This window comes from Heteronotia binoei, chromosome 8 (assembly GCF_032191835.1).
Source record: "Heteronotia binoei isolate CCM8104 ecotype False Entrance Well chromosome 8, APGP_CSIRO_Hbin_v1, whole genome shotgun sequence".
NCBI classification, from domain to species: domain Eukaryota; kingdom Metazoa; phylum Chordata; class Lepidosauria; order Squamata; family Gekkonidae; genus Heteronotia; species Heteronotia binoei.
Window position 1 is genome coordinate 5,681,719 of NC_083230.1, and position 21,251 is coordinate 5,702,969.

Genomic DNA, 21,251 nt, shown 5'->3' on the forward strand with positions numbered 1-21,251 from the left:
CTCATTGAAATTGTTTCACCTTCTCAGTAAATGACCCTTTCTCATTCTCTGTTAATGAGCAGATAAAGGCTCCAGAGGACAAAACCATTAAGGCAGCTATGGGATTTCACCTCGAACCAATGGAAACAAATATTTGAATCATTTGGGGCTTTACCTTTTGGTGAGCAAACCAACTCAGTTAGTAGATTGAAAACTCTCCAAAGAACCTTGGGGAAGGAAATCTCTTTTTCTAGAGTAGAAGTTAACTCCTCTTAATTAGCCCTATGTCCTATTAGTCAGCCATTAGTAGTGCTCGAGACCCCCACTGAACCACTGACAAAGCAGGGATTTTAAATTCTTGACAAAATACAGAGTTCCTAGGCAACTACCTTTTTTAAAAATCTGGACCTGGGGGTTCTGGAGGTTAAACAGAATTGTTCTTTTTCACTTGAAATTAAGATTATTGTTAAACAACCTACAGAGCAATCCTGAGTTGCATCAACGTTGTGACAGCAGTACCAGTCAGCTCCCTAAGGGGATAGTTACATGGCACTGAACGGGATAAAAGATGCCTAACAGTGCTGTGGGCTGTTGCCAAAGCAGCATTCATGGTGATTCTGTCTCAGCATGGATTTCTGGCATTGTTGCAGGTGAGAGCAGCATGACAGAAAGGGCAGGCCGAGCCAATGGGAGGGCAGGTCATTGCACATCCATGAGACGTCAACCTAGGGCTTTAGCAAATCTGGAAATTACGGAGAATTATAAAGAACTATGGGAACACAGTCTACCTCTTACACTATGTATCAATGGAAATAGAACCAAAGTTGTTAATTTTATGTATTATAGTTTTGATATTGTTTAATAGGTTTTATACTGATATTGTTTTATGTTAAGATTGTTGCACTTTTATGATGCCATCTTTGGCTTGTTAGCCGCCCTGAGCCGACTTGCGGGGAGGGTGGGATACAAATAGAAATAAATGTTGAAGAGGCGGAGTCAAGGCTGCAACACCACCACACAGTGGAGAGGGGCAATCTGGAGGAGGCCCATTCCCCCCTGATGGCTCACCCCCTTAAAAAGACATGTTCCTATAACAAGTCCTCACCAGCCAGGAAGGAGGCAACTCTGGTTACCAGCCTCCAGGTGGGTGCTGAGGTTCTCTCAGAATTACAGCACATCCCCAGAGTCAAAAGATCACTATCCATGGTGGAAAAGGATGCTTCAGAGGCTGTATTGTATGGCCTCATACCTCACAGAGGTCCCTCTCTTCCCCTGTCCCCATCCCCAAATCTCCAGGAGTCTTCCAACGTGAGATGACTGATCTGGGAATTCTGGTGCTCCTGGGGAGGGGAAAGTACAGCGGGGAGAATAGGCATTCATATGAGGGAAGGAGGCCAAGATGCCAGAATGCTTGACCTCCTTCCAGCCTGTATCCCATCCAACAGTTGCAAGCAGTGGGGCCAAGTCAAAACATCCGCTTCCAGCATTGGTGTTGTGCAATGCTAGGTCCATTAATAAGACCTCCGTCTTGCAGGATTTCCTGCTAGAGCAGAATATAGAGCTGGCTTGCGCGACTGAGACCTGGGTGTGAGACGGGGAGACGGTTGCTCTCTCCCAAGTAGCTCCTCCTGGGTTCTCGGTCCTCCACCAATCATGGACTAGCGGACGGGGGGAGGAGTAGTGATGTTCATTCGGGAGGCTTGCTCCTTCCAGGCACTCCTGGCCCCAAGGATCACCGGTGTTGAATGTACCGGTCTGGTGGTTGAGGAGCAAGAGAGTTTGGCTATTTGGCTGGTGTACCGACCACTCTCTGCACTGGCCAATGCCCTGCTGGCCCTTGTGGAGGCCATAGCAGGCTGGGCGTTGAAGCACCCTAGACTTTTGGTCCTGGGTGACTTCAATGTCCATGCCGATGACATGGGCTCTACATTGGCATTGGACCTGGTGTCATCCATGGTGGCACTGGGACTCTCTCAATATGTAACAACTCCCGCCCATCAGGCTGGACACATTCCAGATTTGATCTTTGTGGTGAGAATGACAGTGGACTGTATTACTGCTGATGCAGTGCTGTGGTGGACCACTATACCCCGAAGGCCCGTTTGAATATCCCGTTCCAACCCTGTTTGGGCGGTGGGTGTATTTTAGCTCGCCTACGGAGCCAAATGGACCCTATGTGGTTCCAGACAGCTCTTCGGGATCCTTGGCCCCCTGGCTATTCTCTAGATAAGCTTGTGGAGACCTGGCATAACAGGCTTACCATGGCCATTGATGAGATCGCTCCTAGGCGCCCTCTGCGCCCTCGTACAAAGCTGGCGCCCTGGTATACACTGGGAATACGGCAGATGAAACGGATGCTCAGATGGCTAGAGAGGCAGTGGCGACGAGCCCACGATGAAGTGACAAAAACAGCTTATAGATCATATATGAGAACCTATGAAGTGGCAGTCAGGGCCGCTAAGAAAATCTATCTTATGACCATGATTGCGTTTGTGAGCTTGCAAGTATTTAGGACACTTCGGTCTTTAATTACTCTACTGCAGGGTATACCAAATGCTAGGGAATTGGATGTTGGCTGTGAGGCATTTGCGAGCTTCTTGCAGATAAAGTCCTGTCACTCCGCCATGATCTCCCTGCCACTTTGGAAACAGTGAATGAACTTGAGGCTCCGAGCACGTCTTCTAGTCAAGTTCTGAATTCTTTCACTCCACTCAGTCTGGAGGAAGTTGACAGAATACTCTCCACTGTGCACCCAATCACCTGTAGGTTGGACCCATGCCCCTCTTGACTAATAAATGCTGGCCGAGAGGAACTATGGGTTTCCCTAAGGGAAACTGTCAACAGGTCCCTTCTTGAAGGAACCTTCCCCCAGCCTCTTAAAGAAGTCGTGGTTCCCCCCCTTCTAAAAAAGCCATCTCTGGACCCAGCTAAATTGGCAAATTACCAGCCAGTGTCTAACTTGCCATTCTTAGGCAAGATTATTGAAAGGGCTGTGGCAGTGCAGCTTCAGAGTTTTCTGGATAATGCTTCAGTGCTTAATCCACATCAATCTGCTTTTCGTCCGGGTCACAGGACGGGACGGTTCTGGTTGCCCTCACAGATGACCTCCAGAGGCACCTGGACAGAGCTGGCTCAGCAGTGCTGATGCTGCTAGACCTGTTGGCGGCGTTCAACATGGTCGACCATCAGCTACTGACTTGACACGTCGCCAGTGCTGGGATTCGGGGGTTGGCCTTGAATTTGCGTTCCTCCTTTCTCCAGGGTCAGGGAAAGAGGGTGGTGCTAGGAGACAAACTATCGTGACAACACCCACTTATGTGTGGTATGCTGCAGGGAGTGGTTCTTTCTCCGATGTTATTCAACATCTACATGCACCACCTCACCCAGGTTGCCCAGAAGTAAGGGCTGGGCTGTCACCAGTATGCAGATGACACCCAGCTCTATCTGTTGATGGACTGCCAGTCTGACTCCACCCCAGAAGATCTGTCTGCGGCATTACAAGCTGATGATGTAATGTCAGGTCCAGAAATAATAAAACCTTAGTCCTTCATGACTTCCTTCTTGAGCAAGATATGGACCTGGCTTGTGTGACTGAGACCTGGATGCGCGAAAGGGAGACAGTGACTCTCCCAGGTCACACCCCCCCAGGATACTCAGTTTTTCACCAATTACGGACTAGCGGGCGGGGTGGAGGGGTGGCTCTATTCATACTCTTTTTGGGTGCTCCTGTCACCAAAGATTGCTGGCATTGAATGTGTTGGCCTGGCGTGGGACGTTGGGGAGGGATTGGCGGTTTGGCTGGTGCACTGTCTGCTTAACGCACTGGCCAGCGCCTTACCATCCCTGATGGAGGCCATGACAGGCTGGGCATTGGAACACCCAAGGCTTTTGATCTGGGGTGATTTCAATGTCCATGCCGATGACTCGACCTCCGTTCATGGCGACACTGGGACTCTCCCAAGTTGTTACAACACCCACTCACCAGGCGGGGCACATGCTGGATCTGATCTTTGCAACAGGGGTTGTAGTGGACCGGGTTGCTGCAGAAGCAGTGCCATGGTCAGACCACTATGCCCTAAAGGCCTGTGTGGCTGTCTCACCTCAAACTTGTTTAGGCGGTGAGCGTATTTTAGCTCGCCCGCAGAGTCTGATGAATCCTGAGCGGGTCCAAATGGCTCTTTGTGGTCCCTGCCCCCCTGGAAATTCTCTAGATGACTTGGTAGAGTTGTAGCATGATTGACTCTCCAGGACCATTGACAAGATCACACCACGGCGCCCTCTGCACCCTCGTTCTAAGTTTGTACCGTGGTATACCCCAGAGCTGCGGCTGATGAAACGGGGGCTCAGACGGCTAGAGAGGCAGTGATGGCGGACTTGAAACAAAGCAACCACAACATCTCATAGAGAGTTTATGAGGTCCTATGAGATGGCAGTCAGTGTCACAAGCAAAGCTTTCTTTATGGCCAAGATTGCGTTTGTGAAATCATGCCTGGCACAATTATATAGGGTAATTCGATTGCTTACAGTACTGCCACAAGGCAGGCCAAATTGTAGGCAATTGGATATCGGCTGTGAGGCTTTTGTGAATTTTTTCACAGACAAGATCTTGTCCCTTTGTCACAACCTTCCTGCTGCAGTTGAAACAGATGGTGTGGCCTAATATGCTAATGAGTGTGTGACCTAATAGGCTAATATTAGGGGATGTGGTCTAATATGCTACTGAATTCTTGCTGGGCTTTTTCTACAAAAAAGCCCTGGACCTATGCATTTGCCTGGGACGGTGAGCCGTGTGTGTGTGTGTGCGCGTGCGTGCGCCAGATTAGGCTCTCCCCACATGACTTCAAATAGAAAAACAATTATTTGCATTAATTTTGCTGGCTTGAATCATTCTCCCTCAGCAGAGTACTGTCTTTTAAGTTGATAATTATTTATGGCCCGCGAAGGATGTTATAAACATCCATATGGCCCTTGGCAGAAAAAAGGTTCCCCACCCCTGCTATACGGGATATTGTAAATAGATCTCTCTTGGAAGGGCTTTTCCCAACATCTCTTAAAGAGGCAGTGGTCCGCCCTCTCCTGAAAAAGTCCACCTTAGACCCGGCAGAATTGGCACACTACTGACCAGTCTTGAATTTACACTTTTTGGGGAAAATTATTGAGAGGGCAGTAGCGCTACAGTTACAGAGTTTTCTGGAGAATGCTTCCATCCTAGACTCCCACCAGTCCGGCTTTCATGGGACAGACAGTTCTGGTCACCCTAATGGATGCCCTCCAGCAGCATCTGGATCGAGGCGGCTCAGCAGTCCTGATGCTGTTAGACCTATTGGCTGCATTCGATACGATCCACCATCAGCCCATCGCCTTGCCGACGCAGGGATTCAGGGACTAACCTTACAGTAGCTTTCCTCTTTCCTATGTGGTCGGGGACAAAGAGTGTCAATTGGGGGAGAGTCATCCCGAAGACACCTGCTTAATTGCAGTGTGCCTCAGGAGGCGGTTCTGTCCCCATGTGACCCCTTGCCCAGATTGTCCCGAGGTATGGGCTGGGTTGCCATCGGTAAGTTGGTGACACCCAACTCTATCTACTGATGGACGGCCGACCTGATGATGTCCCAAAAAGCCTGGATTAGGCGTTGAAAGCCGTGGCTGGTTGGCTTAAGCTGAGCCAACTGAAGCTGAACTTGACAAAGACAGAGGTCCTTTGCGTGAGTCGCGGCGGCCTGGGCAGGGAAATCCCCCTATCAACTTTTGATGGGGCACCACTGACAATGGCACCCAAGATCAGAAGCTTGGGGGTGCTATTGGAGGCCTCCCTGATGATGGAGGTCCAGATAGCAGCAACTGTGAAATCTGCCTTTTTTCATCTTAGGCAGGCGAAACAGTTGGTTCCTTTCCTTGACCGTGGCAACCTGGCAACAGTGATTCATGCAAAGGTCACCTCAAGATTGGACTACTGTAATGTCCTCTACTTGGGGCTGCCTTTGTCACGAACCCGGAAACTTCAGTAGTGCAGAACGTGGCTGCTTGGCTGCTACTGGGGTGGCCCAAGTGGGAGCACATACAGCCAGCACAGCAGGAACTGCACTGACTACCAATAGTGTACTGGATTCGCTACAAAGTGCTGGTTATAACCTTTAAAGCCCTATATGGCTGAGAACCCACCTACCTGAGGGACCGTATGTCCCCACACATTCCCCAGAGAGTGCTGAGATCTGGATCTCAATATCTCCTAGTGATCCCCAGGCTGAAGGAGGCGAGACTGTCATCCACCAGGGATCGGGTCTTTTCAGTGGCAGCCCCCTCCTGGTGGAATCAATTGCCGGAAGAGGTTAGGGCCTTCCGGGACCACTCTCTTCCAGCAAGCCTTCAGTTGCCTGTAGGAGAATTCCAGAACAGCTGTCGCCCTGAGAATATGAGTAACATCTAATTTGTTAGCACCAACTGTATATTGTTTTTAACTTATATTGTTTAATGGTTTTATTGATTTTATGATTGCAATCATAGTATACTATAATCTGATGTAAGCAGCCCTGAGCCCGCTGCGGCAAGGAGGGTGGGGTATAAATTGAATTAAACATAAAAATTGATGCTTCTCATTGCTTTCTCTCCAGGTAACTGAGGGTATCCCCTGCTTCTGCATCTGAGGGTGACCCCCAGACTGGACAGCCTACTATCAGGCATACCACCAAACATGCATGGTCATTGAATGGGCATTCAGACAGCTGAAGATGCAATTCCAGTGCCTCTACTGCACAGGGGGACATTGAGCTATACAACCCCAGGCAGTGCCAAAGCTGTTTGTGGTGTGTATGATGCTCCACAACATGGCTCTGAGCCAGTGCCTCCCACCACGCTCTCTAGTGTCCAAAGTGGACATTAGAAGATTGCTCTGTTGGTCCTGCACTGGACAAATTAAATCTTGTAATGATTCTTAAAAAAAAAATGCATGCCAGCTAATGACTGGAAAAAGTGTTGAACGCACCGAAGGGCCAGTGTTTGAAAATGCTCTCCTGGAACATTGCTAGATCGAAATTTAAAAGCTTCTCCCCAGAAATTAGAGAATTAATGGCACAGAATGACTTTCTGTTTCTTCAGGAGACCTGGGGTTTAGATAAAATCTTGTTCTCTGGATTTCAGGCTTATTCATTTGGTGCTATTCAATGTGGTGATAAGACCCTTGGGGAGGGGGATAGCCTTAATTTAATATCACTGCCATTAAGCTTCCCACTTCCTAATTTTCCTCCTTGGGCATTAGCTGTTGTTTTTGAGATAGGCTCCTTAGCATTGGTCTTTATAAACGTTTATTTGCCTCTGGAGTGAGTAAAGGAGTCAACTGTTACTCTTTGAGATCAGTTTAATAACTACATATATTATTTGACTTGTAGATAGCCTAAGACATCTTTTTTTATTTTTGCAGATTATTTTAATGCACATACTGGCACTGTCCTAGAAGTCTTTCATTAAGTGTCTCCGGGGATATTAGTGGAGAAAACTGTCAAGCATGAGATCTCAAAATAACCAGTCCTTGAATCTTGAAACAAAGTTTGGTTTATTGATAATCCATGTGGCTCATCCGAGCTGGGAAAAATTGGAACTGATACTTTGTAACAGTAGAATACAGGCTTTAAGATGGCACATCAAAGGTTCTATAAACAATTCTACATTCATGTGTGAAATTCACACGCTAGGTTCCTTATCTATCTTGCGGCTAGCACATCCTGGTTTCAGGCCTGGCTGAGCCTGAGAACAAGTCCCAAGAGGTCTTATCTTCAAAGAGGACATTCCTGCATTTGTTAGTAGAAGTGAAAGAAGAAAGGTGGGGGTTGCTACTTTGATGTGCCTTAGTTTAATTCAGGGTTAGTAACAAATCTATAATCTGAATACTATAACGGAAGATGAATATACAATGCTTGACAGAAACACTTTTACAGATTGTCTAAGGATAACAAAATCAATTTATCTGGTAAACTAATGGCCACATTTATAGGCAATAGAAAGCTGATTATTTTAAATGGTCTTAAGAAGAGGCTGGACCACAGGGATGCCGAAAATAGTCATCTGATACCCATCCAAGACCATAACAAACTGAGAGCAGTAAAATGGAGTTCTGAAAACTATACTTTGTGTAGAACCTTGATGTTCTCACATAAATGTCATGCTCTTGAGATAAATTATTCTAGGATCTTGTGTGCATGATAGCTGCTGTAGAGCATATCTACTCCCTGTGTACTCTACACTGATCTATCAAGATAAGGCCCTGTTGTATACATAAACTAATGTTGTGACTTTGGAATATGGTTGCTGCCCAGCTCATTGGAGCCTTGAAGCCTGGGGACTCAGGAACAATGGGCAGTAGGATCCAAATCCTCGCTGCCCTGCTCCAATCACAGGCCCCCTGTGACCAGAAGGCACCAGAAGTTGGCCTCGCCTAGAGTGCTAGACAGTATAGGGCCAGCCCTGCTAAGAACATGCTTATTAACCCTTTCTTTTAAATACTTTGTAACTTTTGATCCTGATAGAGGCTCTCTGTGCCATATAGACTTCTACTGTCTTGAACACACTATTTTAAAAGGAGCACCAGGAGGAAGGGGAGGGCAGTCAGTTGGCTACTCCCCTGATGGTGCACAAGGCAGCAAACTGTCTCCATAGTAATCTGACTCTGGGAAGTGGGAAACACAGAGGCAAGGCCTCAGAACTTGGAAGGGAAGCTGGGAGTCCTGACCCTCCCAGTGGGCAATTATTACAAAAGTCAGGTGGTGGCAGCAGGAAGGAGAAAAGTCCCTCCAGTTGTTACAAAAGCCCAGGAGGGCAGGGTGAAACAGGGCCTGCAGACTGGAACAGGACTGTTCCACCACAGGTTGGTTTCAGTCTTTAAAACCATTTACATAGAATACACCCCCCCTCTCTCTCTATCAAGTCACAGTCCATAGGGTTTTGAAGGCAAGAGATAATCAGAGGTGCTTTGCCATTGCCTGCTTCTGTGTAGTGATCATGGTATTTGCTGGTGATTTCCTAACCAAATACTGACCATGGCCAACCCTGCTTAGCTTCCAGTGTTCCCTTTAAGCTAAATTAGTGCGAACCAGCTCACAGGTTTTTTAGCCTCCAGCTCACACATTTTTGTCTTAGCTCAGGAAAAATGGCCCCAGAGCAAACTTTATGCAGTAGCTCACAACTTTAATGCCAGTAACTCACAAAATAGAATTTTTGCTCATAAGATTCCACAGCTTAAAAGAAGTTTGCTTTCAAGACAAGATCAGGCTGTCTTGGGCTATCCAGAACAGGGCAATGGCCCCTCTGATTGCCTTTAAACACAGAGTAAAACTTGGTATTTTCTCAGACCTTTTAGTCTCTATTAGTTGTGTCTGCATATGTATAATACTTAAATCATTTACACTCCACCTTTCTCTCTGAGAATCAAGGTGGATCATGTGTGTGTATATCTATATCTATATAATCTTTAAAAACTACTGTGAGGCCCTGATCTGGATTGGGCACATGATGCTGTAGCCCCAGAAGCTCTTTTCCCACACACAATTTCAGGTGGCACTTGAATAAGGCAGTTTTATGTGTAGGGATGGGCAACCAGTTCATGAACTAAAGTTCATCATGAATTTGGGCTGGTTTGTGGTTCATGAAGCCATGTTCATAAACTGAAGAGTTACCCGGAACTTCCACAGATTTTGATGCAGTTTGTGGAGGTTCATGGCAGTTCATGAAGAGCAGAAAGCAAGTGCTTAAATGGCTCAGAGCCATTTCACCCCAGCTTTCTGCTGGCTACAGATTTCCATAGCTAGTAGAAAAGCTTCAAGCAGAAAGTAGGGAATAAAATGCTTCCCAAGTATTCCACCCTTGGATTTCTGCTGGCAGAAACTTTTCCCAGTCAGCAGAAAGTGGGAAGAGAAGGGGGTGCAATGCCTAGGAGGCATTTTACTTTCTGCTTTCTGCTGGCCAGGAAAAGCTGGGGAGGCATTTCGCCACCTACTTAAACCCTTGCTTTCTGCTCACCAAGAAAACCAATAAGAAGCAGAAAGCTCTGAGCCATTTAAACCAAACACCTGAGTGGTAGGGAGTTCCTAGTCTCTCAGCTGTTTGGTTTAAATGGCTTGGAGCCATTTAAACCCCTGCTTTCTGCTTCCTGACACTTTTCTGGGCGAGCAGAAAGCAAGGGTTTAAACTTTAAATGGCTCACAAAACCATATAGGCTGGTTTATTTCATGAACCAACTTCCTGGTTCATATGGGTATGTGGTTCAGTTCATGGTTTGGTCACAAACCAAAGTTCATGTCCATTCCTATTCACATTAGCTGCTACTCTTTACAAAACAGATGGAATCTGGAGAAAGTTGGGATCTGGTGCAACCTTTCTTCATAAAGTTATCTTAAAATTCAGATTTTTTCATAAATGATCAATATGCTTTTACCTTGATAGAAGTCTTAATGTCCCATTTGTAATATCAGTGTGAGATAAATTTAAACGAAGTAGAGCTGGACAGCCTTCAGATACAAGCCTCATTAATTCATCCTGTGTAACAAGGAAAAGTCATAAATAGAATTGGTTTAATTTCATAGAAGTGAATTAATATATGTGTGTGTCAAAGCATTTTTAACATTTTACACTTCAATGCTAAGACATCTTGTAATGTTAAATATTATTACATAGCTAGTTTTGTACAACTTAATTCAGGACATAATGGCTGGGCACAGAGGGTGGCACTCAGGGAGAAAGTCTCACTGCAATACCTGCTGGAATGCGGAGTGCCTCAGGGGGCGGCTTTCTCTCCAATGTTGTTTACCATCTGTATGCACCCACTTGCCCAGTTGGTCCAGAGATTCAGCTGGGTTGTCATCAGAATGCTGATGATACCTAGGTCTATCTGTTGATGGATGGTCAGCCTCACTCAGCCCCAGATAATTTGGACAGGACATTAGGAGCCATGGCTGGTTATAGCAGAGCCAGTTGAGATTAAATCCAAAGAAGGTGGAGGTCTGGTTTCAGACTTGTGGGGAGCTGGATTCAGGAATCCAGCTTCTGACACTTGGCGTGTACCTCTGATGCCAGTGCTGAGAGCAATAGCCTTGGGTGATCTTGGAGGCCTCACTTTCAATGAAAGCCCCCGTCACCATTGTTTCCAGGTCTGCCTTATGAACATATGAACATATGAAGCTGCCTTATACTGAATCAGACCCTTGGTCCATCAAAGTAAGTATTGTCCACTCAGACTGGCAGCGACTCTCCAGGGTCTCAAGCTGAGGTTTTTCACACCTATTTGCCTGGACCCTTTTTTGGAGATGCTGGGGATTGAACCTGGGACCATCTGCTTCCCAAGCAGATGCTCTACCACTGAGCCACCGCCCCTCCCATCTGAGGCAGATCAACGGCAGATCTGCCTTTTATCATCTGAGGCAGATCAGGCAACTTGTTCCCTATCTCTCCTCCTGGGACTTAGCTACAGTGATCCATGCAATGGACACTTCCAGGTTGAATTACTGTAAGTCACACTACATGGGGCTGCCCTTGAACCTGACTCAGAAACTGCAGGTAGTTCAGAATGCGGCGGTGCACTTGCTGACCTTGTCTGTACAGGCACACATTCAAACAGTACTGCACCAACTGCACTAGCTACCAATTGAGTACTGGATGTATTTCAAGGTTATTGTGCTAACCTTTGAAGTACTATGTGGCTTGGGACCAGCATACCTTATATGCCCCAGTCAGTCTTGCACTCTGTAGACAAACATCTACTGGTAGTCTCTGGCCCAAAAGACATCCGCTTAACCTTGGACAGGGTCAGAGCTTTTTCTGCTCTGGCCCTGGCCTGGTGGAACATCCAACTGAAATCAGGGCCCTGAGGAACTTGTTGCAGTTCCACAGGGCCTGTAAAATGGAGCTGTTCTGTCAGGCCTTTGGCTGAGATGGCAGATGTCTCTACCATTCATTCATTCATTCATTCATTCAATTTCTAACCTGCCCTCCCCACAAGTGGGCTTAGGGTGGGTAACAACAAATAACATTAACAATCAGGAAGATATCATAAAATCATTTACAATCTGGTTTAAAACAATTTATTAATAGCATAAGGTAACAATGTCAAATTATATCGTTACAATCCCTAACCCATATGATATTTTTCTAATCCCCCCTCCCTCCTTTACTGGACTTCTGCCGATGTTATATACTTAAGTTCACTTATAAAGGTACCCTTAACCCATCAAAGTTCAATTTTCCCTTTTCCTTGTTTCCATAACTGCGCATATAATGTCCTAGCAGCTGAGAACAAGTACCAAATTAAAGTTCTATCTTCTTTTGGAAATTTTTCCATTTGTAGTCCCAATAAAAATGTCTCTGCTACTTTCTTAAAATCACATCCCAAAATTTGCGATATTTCTTGTTGTATCATCTGCCAAAACTTTTTCGCTTTTCCACAAGTCCACCACGTATGGTAAAAAGAACCTTCATGTTTCTTACATTTCCAACATCTATCCGACATCTTTTTACTCATCTTTGTCAGTTTTTTCGGAGTCATATACCACCTATACATCATCTTGAAACAGTTCTCTTTAATACTCTGACATGTTGATATTTTCATAGAGTTCTTCCAAAGATATTCCCATGTATCCATTTGTATTTCCTTGTTTACATTAATTGCCCATTTAATCATTTGAGATTTTACTACTTCTTCTTCTGTAGACTATTTCAACAATAGTTTATATATTTTCGATATTAATTTTTCATTATCTCCAAGCAGAACCCTTTCCAATTCCGTTTGCTCATGTCTAATTCCAACAGATTTAATATCATTTTCCATCAAGCTTTTTATTTGTTGCATTTGAAACCAGTCATACGTGTTGTTTAACTCTTCTGCAGATTTTAATTCAACTTTATCACCTTGAATCTTTAGCAGTTGGTTATATGACATCCCTCTCTCTTCATCAGATTCAGCTGTTATTTTTATTACTTCTGCTGGCACTATCCAAAGCGGCTTTCTTTCATCACCATATTTCTTATATTTTATCCATGTATTTAGTAAATTAATTCTAATATAATGGTGAGAAAAAAGACCATCCATCTTATTTTTCCCATAGTACATATAAGCGTGCCAGCCAAATTTGTTCCCATGAGCTTCTAACAATAAAAGTTTTTTATTTAACAGCATTATCCAATCCTTTATCCATGTCAAACAAACTGCATCATGGTACAGTCTTAAATCTGGAAGTTGAAAACCTCCCCTCTCCTTAGCATCTGTTAAAATTTTCATCTTACTCCTTGGTTTCTTCCCAGCCCATACAAATTCAGAAATCTTCCTTTGCCATTTGTTAAATTGTTTGCTATCTTTCACAATCGGAATAGTTTGGAACAAATACATTATTCTTGGCAAAATATTCATCTTAATTGCAGCAATCCTACCCAACAAAGACAAATTAAGTCTATTCCATTTCATCATATCTTTGTCCATCTTGCACCATAACTTTTCATAATTGTTTTTATACAAATCGATATTCTTCATAGTTATTTCTAGACCTAAATATTTAACTTTGGGAGTAACTTCACATCCCGTCAAAATCTGCAAATCTTTCTGTCTATTTGGTTGCATATTTTTGCATAAAAATTTCAACTTCTTTTTTTAATATATAGTCCTGCCATTTCTCCGTATTCTTTTATCTTAGCTATCAACAAAGGTATCACTTGGATCGGATTCTCAGTTATGAACACAATGTCATCTGCAAATGCTTTATACTTATAAGAAAATCCTCTAATTTTCAATCCTTCTATCTCTTTATCATCTTGTATTTGCCTTAACAAAATTTCAAGAGTCATTATAAACAACAATGGTGAAAGCGGACATCCTTGTCTTGTACCTTTGCTCACCTTCATTTCTTTTGTAAGGTCTGCATTTATACACAATTTTGCATATTGATCCGTGTATATTGCTTTTGTCTTTCTTATAAAATATTCTCCCAGATTTATTTTTTCCATTACTGCAAACATAAAGTCCCAGTTCAAATTATCAAAGGCTTTTTCTGCATCCACAAAAAATAATGCCGCCTCTTTTTCTGGGTGTTTCTCATAATATTCTACAATATTTACAACAGTTCTTACATTGTCTCTTATTTGCCTTTTAGGGAGAAATCCCGCTTGATCTTCCTTTATAAAGTTAATCAAATATTGCTTAAGTCGTTCTGCCAAGATTCTTGTATAAATCTTATAATCATTATTTAGTAATGAAATTGATCTATAGTTCTTTACATTTGTGACATCTCTATCTTCCTTGGGGATCAACGCAATTAGAGCTTCTTTCCAAGTAATTTCCCCTTTTATTCTTATCGTATTCAACAATTTTTGCAATGTTGGTACTATCTCATCTTTAAGAGTGTTATAAAATTTAGTTGTATATCCATCCGGCCCAGGAGCCTTGCCTATTTTCATTACATTTATTGCTTCTTCAATTTCAATTTTTTCTATTGGGTCATTCAAAATCTTTTTCATATACTCAGTCAGGGGTGCTATCTTAATATTTCGTAGATACTCTTCCATTTTTTCTTTTTTGATTTTCACACCTTTAAATAAATTTGCATAATATTTAAAAAATTCTCTTTTAATTCCTTCTTGATCCACTATCTCTTTTCCATTTGTCACAATTTTGTTAATGATTTTATTTTCTTTCTTTTTCTTCAGTTGCCAGGCTAAATACTTCCCAGGTTTGTTCGCACCTTCAAACAATTTCTGTTGCAAACTTTTAAAGTTCCATTCAAGTTCTTTATTCAACAAATGTCTTACTTGGGATTGTAGTATTGTAATTTCCCTTATTAATTTCTTTTTCCCTGGTCTTTTTCTTAGTTCCCCTTCTTTTTTCTTTATTTCATTTTGTATATCTAACATCTGCTTTTCTTTGGCCCTTTTATCTTTATTATTCAATGTGATTAATAAAATTATTTACAATCTGAGTTAATTTAAAAATCAGTTAAATACTAAGGAAAATATTAGGATGGCACCATAAATTTATTTATATACAATTCCACAGCTAAGCTATATAAAACTGTGTGTGCTCAAGATTGGTAATCCTGTGGGCACAAAGTGAGAACATTTTCAGCAGAGAGGCCAGATGTTTCCTTGTCCACCACCTCAGCTAAAGGCCTGACAGAACAGCTCCATTTTGCAGGCATTGTAGAAATGCATCAAGCTCCGCAGAAGCCTGATCTCCAATGGTAACTTGTTCCACCAGGTACAGGCAAGGACAGAAAATGCCCTGGCCCGGGTTGAGGCTAAGCGGACTTTCTTTGGATCAAAGACAACCAGTAGATGCTGATCACTGGAGCGCAAAGCTCTCAGTGGGGTGTATGGGGGGAGGTAGTCCCTTAGATATGCTGGTCCCAGGCCACTCAGGGCTTTAAAAGTCTGTTCCAATTCCTTGAACTAGATCTACCTCCCTTGACCATAGTAAACCTACGGATGCTTAATATCCTGCTAACGTCTAACAGGAGGTTTATTGGACTGCTCCGAGCAATGTATGTTTCTTTGCTGCCATTTTGTTTTATTTTATTGGTTTTTAATTATATATTTATTAGGAGTAAAGCTGTCAAGCCCCGATATTCCCAATAATGAAGTCCTTTGTTGCTTTTAAATAAACTTGTTTATTCAGGAATTCAAAGGTGCTCCACTTAACAAAGTCAGTGGAGTTACTGAGATACAATAGCTTACATGCTTGCTATATAAAGTATCATAAAACGTTACTAAAGGTGCTTCATTTGAATCTTTCCTACTACAAAAGCATTCTCACACTATACTGTGAAAAGATAAGCGAGCCTGTGAATTTGGGGAATATATCCTTGATACACAGTAGGCCCTTTCGGTATCATAAACATTCTGCTGCCAGATGGTAGTGCCTATGTGTCTCCTAAGCTGTAAATAATAGAGACTGGTCAGGGCCATGGGCCTGCTATGGTTAGCCAAAATAACGGGGATTGACAAAAGCCCATTGTGAAGAAGAATACAACAAGTTCTAGAAGGAGACTCTGGACAAGTGCTCCGCCCACCCTTGCTGTCTTCCCACCATTCCAAGTGAAGGCATTTACTCCCCCCACCTCAAAGGGAGCTGATCTCTGCCATCTGGAGAGCAGTTGTAATTCTGAGTGATCTCCAGCTATTACCTGGAGATTGGCAACAGTGGTTCCCCAGGAGGAAATGGCATTGTACCTGTCTGATGTCCCATCCCTTCTCAAACCCCACCCTCTCCAGGCCCCACATTTTAAATCTCTAGGAATTTCCTAACTTGGAGTTGGCAACCCTATCTCCTTTCCGTTATCTGCCCCTCTGACTTCAGCTTTCCATTGCCTCCCCTCTACTTGCAGCCTCTACATGGGAAAGGGATGGGCTTTCTCCACAGTGTGTGGGAGGGAACCAAGGCAGCTTACATCAATCCTATGAGGCATCTTAGACTGGAAGTCTGTGACTGGTCCAAAATCATCCAGTCAGCTTCCATAGCAAGAACCTGTGTCTGGCAGACCGCATTCTGAAACTGTAACTCCTATGCCCTCTTCAAATTCCACCACAGAATCTCCAGAGATTTCCCACCAACCTGGAAAGGTATCACTAAAGGTCTCTGGGTGAGTGCCCCCCTACCCTTGCTGACTTCCCACCCACCCAGGGAAGGCATTCACTCTCCCCCACCTTAAGGGGAGCTGATCTCTGCCATCTGGACTCCAGACAACAGATCTCTCTCCCCATCCTGGAAAAATAACTGATTTGGAGGGTGGACTGTATGGCATTATATTCCCCTGAGGTCTCTCCCTTCCCTGACAAAAGCAGCCTGGGTTGCCTATTAACAGCCTCTGGCTAGCACTTCCCGGGGAGCAGCCACAGGCTCTAAGGAAACACTCTCAGTGTTGCCTGGCATCCCTGGCTATTTCTGTGGCCTTTGGAGGCTGTGTGTGTTGGGGGGCCTTTTGTGAGGCCACATAAGCTCTGCAGCCCTTTTTGAGGCCAGTTGACAGGACACAGAGAAGAGTTGGAGATGTGGCTGTCTCTGAGGTAAGACTGCTTTTGGCAATTTGTTAAACATTCCCAGGCCTGCAGTAGGTGGGAGCAGAGGAGTCAGCCAGTAGGAGGCCAGAGAGTGATTGACATGTGATGGGCCAATAGTGTGTTCCTGCAGTAACTGCCAGAACTAAGGTTGGTTGATTCAGCTTTGCTGGCTAGTAACGGCCACTTGGGCAGGAGAGAGAAGTAGACTTAACCAATGGCATGCAGGTACTCTTGACTGATAGTCTGACAGGCCAAAAGCTGATACTCCACAGTCCTACCGATCCCCAACCAATTAGGATGGTCAGATTTGCCACTATGACAGAATTATTACTATATATGATTGTATTTTATGTTGTTAGCTGCTGTCAAGCATCGACATTTCCCAATAATCAGTCTTTTGTTATTGAATCAAAAGTTGCTTTATTGTAGAAACTCCATAGCTTTGCCAAGGACAGATTCCTTGGAAGTAATGGCATGCACAGACTTACATAGTTACTTTATAGGACAGCTTCAAAGGATAACATACAGATGCAATTTGAGTCACGGGTTCAAATATGCATGCTTGACATACTGCCCCCCCTACAAAGTATCTCTTTTATTACTAAGGAATGTAAGTTAATAGAAACATCTCCCTTTCTCACACTTTCTCTGTGAGCAGATAAAACCTGTCTGTGTGAATCTGGGGGAGAGGCACATCGCACTGTTACCAGTCAGGCTAACCTAAACATCCTTGAGCCAGATGGATTTATTATTGTCCTTAGGTTGTAAAAGAGGGGGGAGCAGGAGAGCTTGGTATCCTGTTCTTTGTCTGAGGAACCATAATGTGCTCAGAAATATGCATGCTTGACATACTGCCCCCCCTAAAACTCTCATCAGGGTTTGGTGGGATGTTTAGCATAGAATTTCTTAATTAATTCTGGTGCTTTTACGTTTGAGCGCTCGACCCACTCATCGTGTGCTACAGAAAAGTGTTTCCATCTAATCAGAATATACAATACACCCTGCTTCAGTTTTGCATCTAGAATCTCTTTTACTTCATGATGATTCTGATCACCAACTGGGATAGGTTCTGGAACTTGGGGTCAAGGGTGCCAAGGCGTAGCTCCAGGGTCCCTCAGGAGTAAACTGCAATGAAAGATGGGGTGTATCTTACTAAACATCTTTGGTAAATCAAGCTCTACTAACACTTTATTGATTAAACATTTAATACGGAATGGTCCCAAAAACTTGTAGGCCAGTTTTTTAGAAGGTTGCGGTAATGGTAAGTTCTTGGTTGATAGAAATACTTTCTCGCCCAGCTTAAAGTTCCATGCTGGTGTATGGCTCTTATCATAATGTTTTTTGTACGTTTCGTTTGTCATTTTCAGGTTCTCTTGGATATTATTCCACATTTTCCCTATCTTTCCCCACCATTGTTCAAAAGATGAAGGTATTTTGGGCAGTTCCCCTCCCGACAGGAGGGGGAAAGGCTTTCCTTCATAACCATTCACTACCCAAAAAGAAGTCTTTGTGGAACTATGCACACTGTTATTATATCCATACTCAGCAAAGGGGAGGAGGTCGGCCCAATTTGCTTGTTGGTAATTCACAAAGCATCTTAAATATTGTTCTAATAAAGCAATATTAAATAATCACCCTTTCCATCTGTCCATCCGTCTGGGGATGGTACGCAGAGCTCTACCCCTGTTCAATTCCAGTTAGTTTACAAAACTCCCACCTGAAAGTGGCAACGAACTGTGAGCTCTGGTCACTAATTAGTTTATCCGAGAACGAGTGTAATTTCACCATGTGTTGAAAAAATAACCGTGCCAATTTTTTAGCCATTGGTATCTGCGTACATGGGATAAAATGAGCTTGTTTAGAAAAGGTGTCCACTACTACTAGTATTATGGTTTTTCCCTGTGAGGGAGGTAGTTCCACGATAAAATCCAGTGAGACCACCGACCAGGGTCTGGTAGCTGTTTCTAAAGGTTGTAATAATCCGGGAGGTCCCCCCCCCTTCTTTTTGCCATTATAGATATTGGGCAAGAGGCAACATAGTTTGAAATATCTCTTTTCATGAACGGCCACCAAAATTGTCTATTTACTAAGTGCAGGGTTTTAACGTAGCCGAAGTGCCCTGAGATTTTGCTGTCGTGACAAAATTGGAGCACTTCTTTTCTGAGACTTTCTGGCATGTACAGCTTACCGTCCTTATACCAGAATCCTCCTTCATCCTTCACCACTCCTTCGGGTCTAGCCTCCCCTTCATTCTCTACTTCATTGATTAGTTTATCTCCCCCCCCCATCTTTCTGCTAATTTCTCGCGCTTCGCCTTCAAGTGCGTAGTTACAGTCCCCCCAGCTGACTTGGAGAAATGATGCAGTTGATTACCTCCTCCCTTTGGCTGTTGTGCTGAGGGAGTCTCGACAAGGCATCAGCTAGGAAGTTCTTCGATCCCGGGATATGTTTCAACGTAAAATCGAATTTGGCAAAAAAACCCGCCCACTGGATCTGTTTCTCAGTTTCCCACACCCAGTAAGGTTTCCAAGTTTTTAGTGCAAAAGTCACTGCAAAAGCCTCTTTGTCCCATACTGACCAGTTCCTCTGTTCATGGGAGAATTTCTTGGAAATCTAAGCACAGGGTTTCAGGGCCCCCTCCTCAGTGGGTTGCATCTGAATTGCCCCCACAGCGACGTTGCTGGCATCGCATTGAACCACAAAGGGTTTTCGTTCATTGGGGTGGATAAGGATGGTTTCACTAGTAAACAATCTTTTAAGTTTATTGAACGCTTCTTGGAATTGGGCGGTCCATTCTAATTTTGCCCCAGGTCATTTGGCCTCTGGACCTTTCCCTTTTGTTTTCAGGAGGTCTGTTAATGGAAGCATGGTGTGGGCAAATCCCTGTATAAAATTACGATAAAAATTTGCAAATCCAATGAAGGATTGAAGCTGTCTACGTGTCCTCGGGGGTTCCCACTCTACTACTGCCTGTATTTTGGCTGGGTCCATGGCTAACTTTTTCCCGGATACTCGGTAGCCTAGGTAATCCAATTCCGTCTTATGGAATTCACATTTGGATAGTTTGGCATACAGTTGGTTGTTATAGAGGGTTTTTAGAACTTCTCTAACCAATCTCACGTGAGATGGTAGATCTTCCGAATAGATAATGATATCATCCAGGAACACCACTACTCCTTTATACAAGTACTTTCATAGTACTTCATTTATGAAGTTCATGAAAACTCCTGGGGCCCCTCGTAATCTGAAAGGCATGACTAAATATTCAAACTGTCCCATTGGTGTGTTAAATGCCGTCTTTCATTCATCTCTCTCTTTTATGCGTACCCAGAAGTAAGAATCTCGTGAGTCCAATTTCATGAAAATTTTTCTTTCTGATACAGAACTGAGTAAGTCTTTTATTAGGGATATGGGGTACGCATTGGAGGTTGAAATCGCATTAATCCCCCTAAAATTCATGCAAAGTCTAATCCTTTCTTCTTTTTGAAAAGTACTGAGGCAGCATGGGGGGCCGTGACTGGTCTTATGAACCCACGCTTCACATTTTTGTCCAGGAATTTGCATAGTTCTGCTTTTTCAATCCACCCCATAGAGTAAAGTTTGGCTCTCGGGAGGTCCTGCCCAGGGATTAGTTCAATCGCACAGTCAGTACCTCTATGGGATGGGCGCTCATTGGTTTCTTCTTCGCTAAACACCTGTTTTAGGTCTCTATACTCCTTAGGGATTGATTTTACTTCTTCTATGATCAGACACAGTTTTTCGTTTACCGGGAGTGGCTCCAGACCCCAATCCAGGTTCCAGTGGTGGTGCTCACACCTCCTGTCTCTAAAATCTATTATTTGATCTCCCCACCTTATGTTGGGTTCGTGCTTTGCTAACCAACCGACCCCCAAAACAATGCCAAAGGATGATGATAGGGCTATTACAAATAATTCAGTGTCCCAGTGGTCTTCTATTCCCATTGGTACAGCTTGGGTTTGTTCAGTACTGTTCCATCCATTTGCTCAAACTGTATGGGGTGCGGTAGTGAACTCTTAGAGAGTCCCAGTGCTTCCACCAACTTGGGTGTGATTATGTCTCTAATGCACCCTGAATTGAGCAAGGCTCGAGCATCTATAAAACGTTTCAGGCTGGGGTTTAAGAAAGTCAATGGGATGAAAAACAAAGTTCCCGTTATTCTCACCCGCAACAGCGCCGTTAATTCCGCGACCTGCTGCTTGGCACCTCTCAGTGCAGGTTGTCCCTGTTTC

The 21,251-nt window shown here is 43.9% G+C and overlaps 2 protein-coding genes across 2 annotated transcripts in view; one reads left to right on the forward strand and one right to left on the reverse strand.

Annotated features, from left to right (window-relative positions):
- Positions 1-21,251, reverse strand: part of FBXL13 (F-box and leucine rich repeat protein 13) — a 253,544-nt gene that overhangs the window by 107,837 nt on the left and 124,456 nt on the right. The window contains exon 11 of the mRNA XM_060246072.1: positions 10,403-10,503. Within this exon, the coding sequence (XP_060102055.1) occupies positions 10,403-10,503 (101 nt within the window). The remainder of the gene's footprint in view (positions 1-10,402; positions 10,504-21,251) is intronic.
- The window catches only part of LRRC17 (leucine rich repeat containing 17), a 59,394-nt gene that overhangs the window by 7,266 nt on the left and 30,877 nt on the right, over positions 1-21,251 (forward strand). The window lies entirely within an intron of this gene.